General features: G+C 39.4%; 1 protein-coding gene across 1 annotated transcript in view; it reads right to left on the reverse strand.

The window, feature by feature from the left end:
* Positions 1 to 16,991, reverse strand: part of PMS1 (PMS1 homolog 1, mismatch repair system component) — a 96,379-nt gene that overhangs the window by 25,780 nt on the left and 53,608 nt on the right. Inside the window, exons 7-8 of the mRNA XM_075529204.1 lie at positions 9,621 to 9,737; positions 615 to 737 (exon numbers count right to left, since the gene is read on the reverse strand). Of these exons, the coding sequence (XP_075385319.1) occupies positions 615 to 737; positions 9,621 to 9,737 (240 nt within the window). The remainder of the gene's footprint in view (positions 1 to 614; positions 738 to 9,620; positions 9,738 to 16,991) is intronic.

Here is a 16,991-nt window from a genome sequence, read left to right on the forward strand (position 1 = left end):
ACTTTATCTCCTGTTTTTTCTTCTTTTCTGTGGTTGTTACGTAATTTCATGTCAACCTGATAAATAGAATGTAGCGGTGAAGTCTAGCCTGTCAATCAAGTCAGAGCCTGATGCTACTACCCTGTGAGCGGGTCCTTCTCATGAGGCTTCTGGGAACTTCCCCTCTTTTCCTCCTGGAGGTGAGCCACACTCTCTTTCTGCTTTGGTTTTCCTGCTGATAAGCCACGCTGATGGCAGCCAGAGCCCTGGAGACGTGCCCACTGCCATTGGATCCACTAGACTTTTCACCCACTAGCCTGTGATCATCCTGCATTCGGCATCATTGCATGTGCTGCATGAGCCTGAAGGGGAATTTATAGGCTAATATCAGGACATATGGGCTAATATCAGGCTTAAGGACTAGGCTGGGACGTTTTCTCAATATACAATTGTTCTTCGATATAAAGCTCTTTCTTATACACTTGAATGTCCCTGGGTTTGTTTATCTAGTCAACCTGGTGTAACATTGTCCCTATTTGAGGGCAGAATCTTGGAAATAACTTTTCAAATATTCTGAAAATGACAGACCTGGTTTTCACTTCTGATTCAAGTTGATATTTTCTTTAAGAGATTACCTTTAATATGTCTTTTTGATGTATTGGTCGATTGTTTATAAAGATGAAACTCCTTTCTGAAGTTGAAAGGCTTGTGAGAGAGTGGTCTGCATCACACTTTGGAAAAAATCCACTCAGATAAATCTATAATTATAATATGACAGAATTAATTTAATATGCACTGACACCAATAAATATAGCTCCATGGGGTGGCTATGAACAATACATTAAAATGTACAAAAACAAACAATTGGGTATTCATCGTAAGGTGTAATAAGCCATATGCTTAAGTATTAAGCATAAAGAAAATTCCAAAGCCTATTAAAATGATGTGCTTTGCTTTTAATGTTCTCTTGTAGGAACGCTAAGGGAAAATCGTCATTCTTCAAATCTCACAAATGATCATACTTTCAAATACTTACCTGTCACATGGCAGTAAAGATATCAATCTCTGTTCAACTCTACCTACTGCATTTAAAAATTATTTCCTCTAATTATTACTTTTTTCTTGTTGGTCTTTTTCTCTTTAACTACTTTTTCAGTAAAGAAGAGGCTGTTTCTTTTTCTTGAATATCTTATAAATCCAGAGACTGAATTTTTATTTCTCCAGGTTAAAATAAATAAATAAACCAAACCTTTTAACCTCCTTAGGGGTAACCATTGATTATTCTGTTGCAGTTAATCTTAATTTTTGATAGGGCTCTTTTACACTGATAGTTTCCATTCTATATTCCAATTTCTTACTGATAGTTCCCATTCTACACTTATATTACCCAGATGTGTGCAGAGAACGAAAGGGAAGTCCTAGAAAAACAACCCAGAGAGGAGAGATCCAGAGGAGCCAGAAGGAGGGGGGGTGCTCCTCCTTTCACTGATAGCTAGCAAAACATTATAGAGACTCGTTAAGGATATATAAAATGTCAGACTGGCTTGGTTTAACTCAGCTCCCTACTAAGTGGTCTCCGTGAGGTTGTTTAAAATATAGGCTTATAATCTCTTATCGAAACCATCAGAGCTAACTGTTCTTGTTAAACACTTGCAACAGAAATTCAGTGTAAGCTAATAAGAAGGGACAGCAAACAATGAGGGTGTCATTTTCCGTCAAGGACAAACACAGAATTCTGAAGCCACAAAATCTATAGCTGTTACTGATGTCTATGGTTATGCCTGTCCTTGCAAACACTGCTTAAGGAGACACATTTCCAATTTTAGAACACCAAGTGCATTACTGTAACCATGCCAAATGGTGTCAATTTGTAAAAATGAATAAATCCAATTCATCCATTACAAAATGATACCTCTTAATTAACTGTAAAACTTCACAGCATTTATTAATGGTTCTATAATTTACCAGGTAACATGAGATCCATTTGAAACACCTGCTGCTCAAATGAAGTCTCTGAAAGACTTACTGGGTTTGTGGGTAAAAAAAAAAAAATCAGCTCCGAACAAGAATGAAGAATAAAGAATTAAGAAATATTGTCATGTGATCTTTTTACATCATCTTATTTGGATAGTGATTATCATTACTAAATACTGAACTTTGAAAATAGCTTAGAATAATAAGAACAAATTATATTCAGGTTATATAGAAAGAACAGAAAAATCTTACAAAATGCATATTAAAAAGTAAAAAATCATGTTTCTTGTTATTAACTACTATTGAGTTGATTCTGACTACTCGTGACTCCATGTATGTCAATTCATGGAGGTCTAGACAAAGACATGTACATGCAAATATATATAGGAGGATGGGGAAATAGATCTATATTTATAGGTCAAATATTAAGGTGGCGGAAGGACCTTGGGCCTCTACTCAAACACTCCCTCAAAGCATGAATACCTTCTTTTATTAAATTGGAACTCTATGATACTCACTCTCCTGACACAACGGCTGGAGCCAAAGTGGGTGAACAAGTAAATGTGGTGAAGAAAGCTGATGGTGCCCGGCTATCAAAAGAGATAGTGACTGGGGTCTTAAAGGCTTGAAGATAAACAAGCGGCCATCTAGCTAAGAAGCAACAAAGTCCACATGGAAGAACACACCAGCCTGTGTGATCGAGTGGTCCCAAAGGGATCAGTTACCAGGCATCAAAGAACAAAAAATCATATCATTGACTGCACACCTCCATGATAGGATCGCTGAAGACAAATGGGTGCATAAGCAAATGTGGTGAAGAAAGCTGATGGTGCCCGGCTATCAAAAGAGATAGTGTCTGGGGTCTTAAAGGCTTGAAGGTGAACAAGCGGCCATCTCGCTCAGAAGCAAATAAACCCACATGGAAGAAGCACACCGGCCAGTGCGATCACGAGGTGCCCAAGGGACCAGGTACAAAGCATCATGCAAAAAAAAAAAAAAGATATAAGTGTGTGTATGTACGTGTATATATGTGTATATGTATATATGTATGCATATATATGTATATATATCATATTAAATGAAGGGGGAAGTGCAGAGTGGAGACCCAAGGCCCAAGTGTCGACCAATGGAGATCCCCTCATAGAGGGGTTTAGGAGAGGAGATGGGTTAATTAGGGTGTGAGGTAGTATCGATGAAGAACACAGCTTTCCCCCAGATCCTGGATGCTTCCTCCCCACAACTACCATGATCCGAATTCTACCTTGCAGGGCTGGATAGGACAGAGGCTGTACACTGGTGCATATGAGGGTTGGAGGTACAGGGAATCCAGGGTGGATGATACCTTCAGGACCAAGGGTGTGAGGGACGATGCTGGGAGAGTGGAGGGTGAGTGGGTTGTAAAGGGGGAAGTGATTACAAGGATCCACATGTGACCTCTTCCCTGGGAGAGGGACAGCAGAGAAGGGGGGAAGGGAGACTCCGGATAGGGCAAGATATGACAAAACAACGATGTATAAATTACCAAGGGCATATGAGGGAGGGGGGAATGGGGAGGGAGGGGAAAAAAAAAGAGGACCTGATGCAAGGGGCTTAAGTGGAGAGCAAATGCCTTGAGAATGATTGGGGCAGAGAATGTATGGATGTGCTTTATACAATTGATGTATGTATATGTATGGATTGTGGTAAGAGTTGTATGAGTCCCTAATAAAATGTAAAAGAAGAAAAGAGAAAAAAAGGATTAGGGCAAAGACTGTACAGATGTGCTTTATACAATTGATGTATGTATATGTATGAACTGTGAAAAGAATTGTATGAGCCCCAATAAATTGTTAAAATAAAAAATTAAAAAAAAAGTAGAAATGTGTTCCATGAGGGCTTTTCAGAAGGAGGGGGTCAGACCTTTCTTCCAAGGGCCTATGGGTAGATTCAACCTTCAACCTTTCTGTTAGGAGTCAGGCACATTAAGAACTATATGATGATGACCACCGCCCCTCCTCACCTCGCACCGCTCCGAGTTCTTATAACCCAGCTCCGTTGTTTCTTGCATTCTCTTTTCTCCCCACAGTAACTATTACCTTTCACTTCAACAATAGCAGCGCCACTATAAAAAAGGTCTACTACCTCTCCTTCCTTTTGGACTTGGATGTCCAAATGTTTACCATAATCACTAAAATTCTCGATTTTATTACACTCAAAATTTGATATTTTATTCTCCTTCTGCCTTGCAGTCCAGTTGGCTCCTCTGCATATATTTGTCACAGCAGCTTAATGCTGCAATGGGAGGGCCTGGCTGCTGAATGAAAGGCCATGGTTCAACTCCACCCGTTGCTCTGCTAGAGAAATATGTGGCAGTCATTTGTGTCAACCTTTCAGCCTTGAAAACCGTATGGGGCAGTTCTACTTTGTTCTACAGGTTTGCCATGAGTTGGAATCACCTCAATAGCAATGAGGTTTTTAGACATTCCTTTAATGTGACAGAGAGCACTGCCATTTTCCTGGTCTGCCAAAGCCATCCTTCCTTCACTAACACTAAGAGTAACCTAGTCTTCTAGCACTCCTTTCTTCTCATTCAGTAAACCCCCATAAAACCAGAGTTATGTTTCTAAAATAAAAACTTAAGTATTTCTGGCCAGCATAATGGACTATGTTTATGCAGAAATTCCTTTCCCTCATCTCAACTGCAAATACGTAACATAACAGGTTTGAAAATCAATTTTAAGATGTAATCACTTACAAATAAGAAAAATATCTTTATGGATCTTAACCACGTAACAGGTATTTGAAGTCAAAATCCCTAAGTGCTATGGGATTAGAAACAGGGACAGTTTTTAAGTAAATTAAGGTACTAAAATGAGAAGAGAAAACACCCATGTAAGGCAGAGGATTAAAATCAGTAGTTCCATTTGAAACACAGGATCCTATACACCTGTACCAACAAAGAGAAATGAAAATACTGGAACCGATGTGGGGCTGCTTGCCAGGGTCATTGTCATAGGAGCAGAGGCAACTCCAAGATTACAGTGAAGCCAAGGAAAGGGGTGTTTGTAACATGCTAGACACCATGAGAGGGCCATGAACTGCTAATATAATAGTTGGTTTTGAATTGTGGTTTGGGAGGAAATTGCCAAACTATTATGGAAGAGGGGAAATAGTGTAAAAATAGAACAGGCACAAAAACCTCTCATTCAAGGTAACTTTTTAAATTTTAAATATTTAAAATAGCAGAGAATGAAACTTTTCTTTGAGGAAAATAAAGCAATAGGAAAAAGACTTTGAAATCAGTAATATTTTAAAAGGTAGACTGCCACTCTCACCACTGGTCCTGAGGGGTTCATCTGTCCTGGATTCCCTGTGTTTCCAGTTCCTATCTGTGACAGTGGGAGGGTGAAGGAAGAAACAGGGAACAGATTACAAGGATCTACATATAACCTCCTCCCTGGGGCACAGACAGCGGAGGAGTGGGTGAAGGGAGATGTTGAACGGTGTTAAGATATGACAAAATAATAATTTACAAATTATCAAGGGTTCACGGGGGAGGGTGAGCAGAGAGGGAGGGGAAAAATGAGCTGATACCAAGGGCTCAAGTAGAAAGCAAATGTTTTGAGAATGATGAGAAACAATGGATGGATATATGGATTGTGATGAGTTTTACAAGCCGCCAATAACATTTAAGAAAAAATTAAATTTTAAGAAAGTAAAAAAGAAAAGGTAGATGGCTACATCTTTCTGCCTCAGAGCAAGTAGTAGATCTGAAAAGCCGAATTTCTGGTCAACAGTTAAGCATCTAACCAATGTGCAACCAGGATTCCTAGCAGAGAATAATTCAAAGATAAAAATGTTATAGAGAAAACTGTCTTGTTTTAGTGCATGTTATTATGTCCGTAGGTCTGTCTAAATAAGATAGGCTGGATGAGCAATCTGCAGGAGAAAACAACAGGACTAACGGTTCTGGGGTGACATGGGAGAAAGGGGAGTGGGGGGAAAGGAAGTGGTGTTAACAAACCCAGGGACAAGGTAACAGCAAGTGATCCAAATCGGTGGTGAGGAGGGTGTAGGATATGATCAGGGTAATGTAACCCAGTAATTACTGAAACCCAAATGAAGGCTGAGCATGATAGTGAGACAAGAGGAAAGTAAAAGGAAATAGAGGAAAGAGTTTGGAGGCAAAGGGCATTTATAGAGGTCTAAATACAGGCATATACATATGTAAATATATTTATGAGGATGGGAAAATAGAGCTATGTGCATATACTTACAGGTTTAGTATTAAGGTAGCAGATGGACATTGGGCCTCCACTAGAGTACTCCCTCAATGCAAGAACACTTTGTTCTATTAAACTGGCATTCCATGATGCTCACTCTCTTGACACAATCACTGAAGACAAAGCAGGTGCATAAGCAAATGTGGTGAAGAAAGCTGATGGAGCCGGACTATCAAAAGATATAGCATCTGGGTCTTAAAGACTTGAAGGTAAACAAGCGGCCATCTAGCTGAGAAGCAACAAAGCCCACATGGAAGAAGCACACCAACCTGTGTGAGTACGAGTTGCCAAAGGGATTAGTTATCAGGCATCAAAGAACAAAAAAAAGCATTTCATTGTGAATGAGGGAGAGTGTGGAGTGAGGACCCAAAGCCCATCTGTAGGCAACTGGACATCCCCTTATGGAAGGGTCATGGGGAAGAGACAAGCCAGTCAGGGTACAGTGTAGCAAGGATGAAACATACAACTTTCCTCTAGTTCCTACATGCTTCCTTCCCCACCTCCCCTCCCCTACCCCCCACTATCATGATCCGAATTCTACCTTACAAATCTGGCTAGACCAGAGGATGTACACTGGTACAGATAGGAACTGGAAACAAAGGGAATCCAGGACAGATGATCCTTCAGGACCATTAGTGCAAGTGGTGATACCGGGAGGGTGGAGGGAGTGTGGGGTAGAAAGAGGGAACCAATTGCAGAGATCTACATAAAAGCTCCTCCAAGGGGAGGGACAACAAAAGTGGGTGAAGGGAGGTGTCGGACAGTGAAAGATATGACAAAATAACTTATAAATTATCAAGGGTTCATGAGGGAGCGGGGAGGGGGGGGTGAATGAGGAGCTGATGCCAGGGGCTTAAGTGGAGAGCAAACGTTTTGAGAATGATGAGGGTAACAAATGTAAAATTGTGCTTTATACAATTGATGTATGTATGGATTGCGATAAGAGTTGTATGAGCCCCCAATAAAATGATTTTTTAAAATTTCATAGAGAAGAATAACTTGAGAGTTCCATCATGTAACTTTAAAAGTTCTAGAAATTAGTGAAGAAAGACAACAGAAGAAAAACAATTCTTGTAAAGGAATGCTTAAAGTCTAAGAAAGATGTGCATTTTGAGGCAAAAAGTATACAATAAGCTTAAATCCAGCTGAAATAAAAATACATGTACATTCGTACTAAAACTACAAAATATCAAGCATAAAGATAAAATCTTAAAAGTTCTTAGAAAAAAGTTTCAGAGGAAACAAAGGAAAGAACTAGGAAGCAAACGGCATTTATAGAGGTCTAACTAAAGGCATGTTCATATATTTATGAGGACTGGGAAATAGATCTATGTGCATATATTTACAGGTTTAGCATTGAAGTAGCATATGGACATTGGGCCTCCACTAGAGTACTCCCTCAATGCAAGAATACTTTGTTCTATTAAACTGGCATTCCATGATGCTCACCTTCCTGACACAGTCACTGAAGACAAAGCGGGTGCATAAGCAAATGTGGTATGTGAAGAAAGCTGATGGGGCCCAGCTATCAAAACATATAGCGTCTGGGGTACGAAAGGTTTAAAGGTAAACAAGCGGCCATCTAGCTGAGAAGCAACAAAGCCCACATGGAAGAAACGCACCAGCCTGTGTGACCACGAGCTGTCGAAGGGACAGGGTAGCAAGCATCAAGGAACAAAAAAGCATATCATTGTAAATTTGTGAGTGCAGAGTGGAGACTCAAAACCTATCGGCAGCTAACCGAACACCCCTTTACTAGAGGGTTGTGGGGAGAAGATGAGCCAGTCAGAGTGCAGGGTAGCAACAACAAAACATGTAACTTTGCTCTAGTTCTTAAATACTTTTTCTCCCCCACTATCATGACCCCAATTCTACTTTACAAATCTGGCTAGACCAGAGGATGTACATTGATACAGATAGCAACTGGAAACACAGGGAATCCAGGACAGATGACTCCTCCAGGACCAGTGGTGAGAGTGTTGATGCCTGGAGGGTGGAGAGAATGTGGGCTGGAAAGGGAGAACTGATTACAAGAATCTACGTATAGCCTCCTCCCTGGGGGATGGTCGGCAGAGAAGAGGGCGGGGGAGACGTCGGACAGTGTAACATATGACAAGATAATAATAATTTATGAATGATGAAGGGTTCATGAGGTAGTGAGGAGTGGGGAGGGAGGGGGAAAACAAGCAGCTGATATTAAGGGCTCAAGTGGAAGGCAGATGTTTTGAGAATGATGATGGCAACAAATGTACATATGCGCTTGACACACAGGATGTGTGTATGGATAGTGATAAGAATTGTACGAGCCCCCAATAAAATGATTTTTTTTAAAAAAAGACATAACGTCTGGGGTCTGAAAGGCTTGAAGATAAACAAGCGACTATCTAGCTCAGAAGCAACAAAGCCCATACGGAAGAAGCATACCATCCCGTGTGATCACGAGGTGTCGAAGGGATCAGATCTCAGGCATCAAAGAACAAAAAAAAAAATCTTATCATTGAGAATGAGAGGGAGTGCGGAGTGGGGACCCAAAGCCCATCTGTAAGCAACTGGACATCCCCTTACAGAAGGGTCGCAGGGAGGAGATGAGCCAGTCAGGGTGCAGTATGGCACCAATGAAACCTACAACTTTCCTCTAGTTCTTTATGCTTCCTCCCCCCACTATCATAATCCCAATTCTACCTTACAAATCTGACTAGACCAGAGGATGTACACTGGTACAGAAAATGGCAACACAGGGAAACTAAGAGTTTGTATATACAATCTTGCTGAAATAATTGCCTAAAGATATATGTCTGCAAGAAAAGTGTGAAGTTATGGAGGAAATGTGGTAAAGAAAGCAGTGAGGAAAGATATAAACAAAATAAGATAATAAATGCAGTTGGTTGAAAAAAACTGGTGTTTTGAGTTTGAAAATGAAGGTTTAGATGGTGACATCACAGAAGATAGAGAAACTTCCAAAGTACTTAGAAGGCTTTCGCTTCCAGATGCTATCCCCACAGGTCATGGGAATGACTATCACAGAGCTAACTGGCATGGTTTCTGATCACCTTTGAGCCTCCCAACTTATATTCTTAATTAATGGAAATATTTTAGGCCACATGTTACTATCTTGTCCTTACCCAAGTATTGCGTCCAGCAGTAGCTCTGTATTTGTACACCTGAGAATCTCTGTGTGGCACTTTGTCATCTTGAAGCTACCTTGTGTAGCAACAGCAGTTTTTCATATATATATATCTAGTTCATTCATCCCTCTGTCACGGAGTCGAGTCCAATTCACAGGGAACCTATCCCACTGCACTGAGTCCTTGTGTTTGATGAAAATGGTAACAGAAAAAAATTCCTTACCCCTTCACTTCATTAAAGAAAGAAGAGTTAAAGAAAGAAAGAAGTGTTAATGCATACCTGAGACTCTTCACAGCGATGCTGCAGATACTCCATATTGCCCATAACGGCAGTCCCCAGAACTGACATAAGAGCCATCTTGTGATCTGACGCTCTGGTTTTCTGCCAAATAACAGCCTAGGGACAAAATGACAGGTGACTTTTACTATAACTTGTGAGTTACTAAATGCAATGTTTATCTCATTTGTTTAGCGCTATGCCTAACATATATTTTCAGTATTCCATAGAAGAAACTTACAACCTGTCATGACTGACAGAATCAACCCTGATTTTGAATTTCAGTTGTGTGTGCTGTAATGAAGAATGTATTGCATTCTCCTACACCTGTTTGCTCTTCTCTCTAAGGTGACCAAGAATAATTCCCCGAGTTGTTTGAAGATTAAGAAATAATGTTCGCAAGTACTCAAGCCAGTTCCTGGCATCACAAGTTTCATTAAATATTAGATTATTCTTCACTAATTCCAAGATGCTATTTCAGGAATACTTAAGTTTTTATTCCAAGTAAAGTAGTAATTTTTGTTTTGACCATTTTTTAAGACAGGTATGTTATAAAAACTTATGTAAATAGTCAAGTATGTAAAGAAGTTGGGAGGGTAATGTTTTCTTTAAAATTGTCTTTGTAATTCTGTTTTATATGCAGAAAACTCACCAAAAGTTCAATGAACTTTAAACATTAAAGTTGAACATGAGTTTGGATTCATTACATTGCACCTATGTATGTGTATGTGTGTGTGTGTGATTTATAAGAACCATTATAATCATTTTAAACAGCAATTTTATAAATTACAAGTTTGATGTACATAATTTCTGTAGAAAAGGTACAATTATAGTCAGTTCTCAGAAGAAGTCATTACAGGCACAAACCATTCATTCAACAAATCTTAACTCAGCATCCCTTAAGTACAAAAGAAAATGTCCAAAGAGCAAAGAAGAGAACATTATGGATCAACAATATTCGAAGGAGGGAGGGGAAACTTGAACAGGAGTCACTACAGACAGGAAGAACAGGAAAAAATGATGAACAGGACAAGAAAGAACTGTACAGAGTCATCGTCTGTGCCCTAATTGAGAACTCACGAGTAAGAAAAGAGATGTGACCGACCATGGATGTGACCAGTGGTAGGTGAGTGTAGTTTTATGAGAAGCAGAATAAACAAAGACAGATTTCAGTGGCCTGAACAGAAGCTTGAACAGAGGTGGTCAGCTCTCTTTGAGAAAGTACACTGTGAAGTACATGCAGAGATAGGGTAGTCTTACTATGACACACTTGAATAGGAGACACTGAGAAATCAGATATAAGATGAATTTTAGATTCAGTAGCTAGAGGTTGGATAAGTTCTTCGTTTACTTCTATTGTTGAGAGTGGGGAAAAAGTGATTTAGAGATAGAAAGAACTTACAGAATACCAACAAAAAATATGAAAGAATTTCTAGGTAGAACTAAAGTCCATTGGGACTCTACAATGAGAGTACCTACATAAAAAAGTGGTTTTCAGTGAACCAACCTGGTTAACTGTGCAATTACAATGTTGTGTCCCACCATGTATTGTGTATGATTGCCTTTTTTAACAACTTTGAAGATCAATGAAATTGGCTAACTCTTGGATTTAGGGCCAGAAAATTCTATAGTCATCTTTTAATAGTAAAAAAGGCAGCATGTAGGACAGAAAGAGACTCCTTAGCAATGACCAGGATTGAATGTACCTAAGATGTATTCACAATATTACATGTATTAAAAGAAAGATGACATAAGTAAAGCCATGTTGTTCCCGGATTGGCATGTGTCACTAACTGTCCTCTTCAAAGGACATGCTGGCCCTAAAGCTTATACCTATAGATAATTCTGTTTAGAATAGCCTTTTTATGCTAATTAGGCCATAGCCAAGTGGGGTAGATTTTCAAACATAATTTCTGAGGTATAAGAAAAGCAGATTAAACAAGGAGGCAGACATACATGGGATCTTCTACAAGGCAAGGAACTAAAAAAAATAAAGGCATGCCCAGGAAGGAATCATTAGAGCCAAGAGCCCAATTTAGACTTTGAGCATTCAGAAATATGAAAAAATAAATTCCTTTTTCTTTAAAGTCACCCCCTTACTTTTCTCTTTCAGGAACACCAGCTTCCTAGATGGCAAGTTAGGGGACATTACTAAAAGGAACCTTTACAGGAATTATTTCCCAAATATTTAGCGGTAAACTATTTACAAAGTTCAAGCCTTTAATAAAAATCACTCTAGCTAAGCAAGTGCTGGATCGGAGTATAGAATCTGCACACTGGTGAGAGGGAAACGAGAAGATGGGCATAGGTTAATGGATAAGAAACAACCTGGTGCGACTTGGTTACTGAAGATAAGACAAAGGAGAAGAATAAAACATGATTCATAGTTTCTGACTTGGGAAACTAGGCTGGTATTAGTATCACTACGAGAGGACACACAGAGGAGCAGGTTTGGTAGCAGGAGGAAGATGAGTCCAACTTTTTCACTACTGAATTTCTGACATGGAGAACAATGCCTGACACCAAGTAGTTCTCAACAAACATTTGTCGAAAGGAGTGAACAAGCAATGACATTATCCTAGGGAAAGAGAAACTCAAGTGCTGTTGAAAACCAACTTTTGAAAACTTCTTTTAGAGATTACAACTGCTGCTTGTCACACTATTCCCTGTGTAAAAAATTCTACTTTGTTCCCACTGCTTTAAGAGATCGTGAACGCAATCATCAGAAGCCCTGTGGCGCAGTGAGTTGTGTGTGGTCTGCTAACCACTGGCCAGCAGTTCAAAAGTACCAGTTGCTCCGTGGGGGAGAGATGAAGCTTTCCACTCCTGTAAAGATTTACAGTCTCAGAAACCCCAGGGGGCAGTTGTATCTGTCCTTTGGGTCACTAGAGTCGGAATCAACCCAACAGCAAGTTTTGAGGTTTGTTTGAAAGCAATCTTGCCCTTTCCTACTTTCCAGCCTGCTTTGTTTTTCCACACCATTATTGAGGTAAAACCATTCCCATACCATATATAATCAACCTACTTACAATTCACTAGCTTTTAGTTTGTTTTCAAAGCTGTGCAACCATCGCCCAATCTAATTGTAGAACATGTTCATCACTAAAAAAGACCCATTCCCATAACCTTAACTAATAATTAATCTACTTTCTCTCTAGGAATAATTTAATAAATGTATCTGTTTGGGGTATTTCATATAAATGGAATCATACAATACAAGGCCTTTTCGAACTGGCAAGCTCGGCAGTTCAAACCCACCAGCCACTCCCTGGAGAAAGATACGGCTCTGTTCCTATAAAGAACAGCAATTTTTGAAACCTTATCTAGGGTCACAAAGAATTGGAACCAACTAGTGGGTTTAGTTTTTCACTTCACTTAATGTCTTCAAAGTGTTTGCATGTTAGAACAGGTCTTTGTGACTGAAGACACTGTATGGAGGATAAATTTACCTTTCTATCAGTTGATCTGAATTGTGTCTACTTTTTGACTATTATGAATGATGCTGCTAAGAACATCTTTGTACAGGTTTTTGTGTGGATATGTTTTCATATCTCGTAGGTATGTATTTAGGAGTAGACTGGGTTATATGGGAACTCTGTTTTACAGTTCAAGGAACTGCTAGACTATAAGCTTTCCTTGTGTGTGTGTCCATATATCTGTGTGTGTGCTTTTATGAAAAGGTGATGGTTTCTGCTATTATGCCTTCTGTTTTAAGTCAGCTATATTATGAGCATTTGAAGGTCTGAATAACTTGCTACTGTATAGGAGTGAATACACTGCTTCAGACTTTCCACAACAAAAATTATTTATAATAGATGAACAATAAAAAAAATTTTCACAAAGTCTATTTAAGACTATGCCAGCTCTATGACATTGGAACATATATTTAAAATGTCAAGAAGTTATTTCAGGTAATGAGTTAAAACTGTGGCACAGAATACAGCTTTAAAACCTGTGACACTCCTATGTAAACACCACACTGTCTGTTTTAGTGTATGTTAGCATGACGTTGAAACCTGTGACATTCCTATGTAAACACCACACTGTCTATTTTAGTATGTTAGCATGATGTTGCAAGTAGACATAAATCTCAGCTGCTGATTAATGGAAGGACGCAATTTCACTGCCTGACTTGCTGAATAGCTAGTATATGGAATTACTAGTACTTCAGGAAATAGTTGCGACATGGAGCTGTTAAAGGTGAACCTTTAAAAAAATTAAACACTGCTACAAGTTTGAGAATTTCACACGAGTCAATTATTGCATCAGGTCAACAGGGCTAGTTTAGAGCATTTTCAAAACTAGTTCCAATTGATCTAGCAACAAACGCTAAACATGTTGGTCAACAAGTTAACTTGTCACTGGAAGGCAATTTAAATTCATTTTCAAAACAATCCATTATTAAATAACCAATGAAATATGGTAATTAAATGGAGGAATACAGAAAAACTAGACTATTAATTACTGCATTTTCTACCGTAGTTTTTATAGTTTTCCTGCCATTTCTTCAACCCCATATTGTTTTCAAAAATAGAGATTTTCTTCTCATTTCCTCAAGTTGTTCATATAGTTTATCCTTAGGCTGAAAGCTGAACATGTGCTAAAAATACACACACATACCCCCATATGCTTTCTATCTAGGTCACAAAGTTGGAGCATCTGAATGAGCCAAGTAAGAATCTGATTCTACCTCAGTTACGATGACAGTGCAGAAACACCCCAATCAAAAATATATTATTACATGCACACCATCTTAGGATTGATTGAAGTTAGTCAAATATATCTATCTCTGCCCCAACTGCACTGACATACACAATTTGAAGGAAATTCAGTTAAACATGCTTAATTAGTAAAAGTACTCTGTGACAAATGGATGAAAACTAGCAGTACACAGGTGACGAACAATTAAGCAAACAACACAATGCTAGGCCTGCCTGCCTGAGCAAAGGTGATGATTCCTTTTAGAGTGCAAAATAAAGAGTATCAATTATGGAACTGCAGTACAGTGAAATGTCCATGAAAATTATATGTATAAATGTACTAAGGTCATATTTGTTTCTCCTGAAAGTCAAAAATTTTAACTACTTCCAAAATTGTACATAGGGAACATAGATAGAACCATATTCACTGTCCCCAATAGCAAACTCCCCGCCCTTGAGTCCACTATGACTCATAGTGAGCCTACAAGACAGGCTGGGACTGGCTGTCCGTTCCGAGACCGGAACTCTTCACAGGAGTAGAAAGCCTCCTGTTACTCTTGTAAAGGGACTGGTACTTTCTGTCTTCAAGGTTAGTAGCCACATGAATGTGTAACCCACTATGCCTTCAGTGCTCCCACATTTGCTGCTACCTGCTTTTAAATATCTCTTTGTACTGACTTGAGCCCAAACACAATAAAAGCAAAAGGTAATTTTTCTACACTGGCAATCTGACAATAATATCACAATTAAAGCAGCTTATCAGTAAAATGTTGCTAAATATTTTGAAGTATAAAATTGTATTATCAATACTTCTGTTAAATAACAGAATATAATTAATGAAACTACTAGAACAGCCACAGTTTAAAACCACTGCATTGCAACAACCTCGCAGTTGGCAGCTCAATGCGCTACACATGCTCTTTGAATAGTCATTCTCCCTGTCGATTCGATGCCGACTCAGAGCAACCCTACAGAACAGAGTAAAACCGCCCCCTATGGTTCCAAGACTGTAACTCTTTACAGGAGTAGAAAGTCTCCTCTTTCTCCTGAGGAGCAGCTGATGGTTTTTGAACTGCTGAACTTCCGGTGAACAGCCTAACATGTAACCACTACATCACCAGGGCACTAAAGCACAATGAGACATCACTTTGGTCGCACTACCCATTACACTGAGTTGATTCCAATTCAGCAACTCTATGGGGTTTCTGAGACGGTACATCTTTACAGGAGTAGACAAATAGTGAAAACAGTATTTGTTTTCAGCCTTTCCATTTTCACTGAAGAAAATAACTTTTCTATCATATTTTGCTTTTCATGAGACTTTCTGTAGTGCAGTGAATTAACTAATACGGCTTTCCCAGTGAGTTTTTTTTTTTTAAACTTCTACTGCATGACTTTTTCCTAATGGGTCTGGGTATGAGAAAAGTGGGGAAGATTCTGATAAGAGTTATATGATTCAATTGTGGGTGACTGTTAACAGGTTAATTGTAATTATAAAAACTTGTAACTCTAATGGGGAGAACTGTCAACTTTGCCATCCTGCTGGGCATAAAATGAGTCCTCTCCACAGCAGAGACAGTGATCTCACTAATGAAGAATCAAAAATGAAGAACCACATGTGGAGCAAGTCCAGTTGACCCTGAGATTCTTCCCTTTGAACTTTGTTAAAGGGACAGAAAGCTGTGACAACCAGAGAAGAGGCAAGTGGGCCAGAGAAGTGGCAGCAGAACAAAAGCACAAGACAGTGTCGGGCTTTCCAGCTGTGTAAAGCTGAGTGTTTGGGGCAGGAGTCTTGCTGCCCAAAGTCTTGGAGTGGGTGCCTCTACACACCTAACTGGGGAGTCAGGTTTGCTGACCCATAGACCTAAAGCTGAGCATCTTTGGGTCGAAGCTGATGGTGAAGTGGCATACCTGTTGGGCATCTCTCGGCAGTACTAATAAAGCTATGTAACACAGTCTGAGCAATATAAAGACCAAGGAGATGTGTGGCCTACAGGCCAAGGACCAGAGAGGGGCCTGCCTGTGGATATAGCTAAAAAGAGTTTGTCCTAATGAACTATATGCTGAACATTTCTGTAACCTGTTAAATATTCAATTAGACTCCACAGTCATGTGTATGGTCTGGGAGTTCAGTGTGGTCATTACAATGATTTTTCAAGCCCAGTAAGAGAAGCACAGAGTGCCTTCAGAAATATGATTTGAATCAAAACCCACCCTTGTTCTTACTTGACTCAATTTAAAGGAAGCTACCCCAACCGTTTCTTTTGCTGAATGGGGTTTTATGAGGCAGAGGTGGTGGTAGTGAAACAGGCTGGAAGTGGCCACGAAGCACTCCAGTATGAGCAGGAGAAAATACCTGCCACGTGAAGGCACACAGGTTTCCATTACAGCAAGAAGTGACCACAGAAAAGGTTAAGAAAGCTTACATGTGATTGACCATGGATTCCAGATTAGACACTGCCATATTTCAGGAGATGGAGAGAGGTGAAAGAAAGAGAACAAAACAGTGATTTGTCAGTCCAAGGTAAAAAGGAATGCCTTGGCAGGTCCAGGCATCTAGTAGTGACTGACATAGATAGGGATAAAAACTGAATACCCAATGGTTACAAATAAGTAAGTTGCAAAACTGACTTTTATAAAAAGGAGTAAGGAGGTCTTGCCACAATTATGGAGA

This window comes from Tenrec ecaudatus, chromosome 13 (assembly GCF_050624435.1).
Source record: "Tenrec ecaudatus isolate mTenEca1 chromosome 13, mTenEca1.hap1, whole genome shotgun sequence".
NCBI lineage: Eukaryota > Metazoa > Chordata > Mammalia > Afrosoricida > Tenrecidae > Tenrec > Tenrec ecaudatus.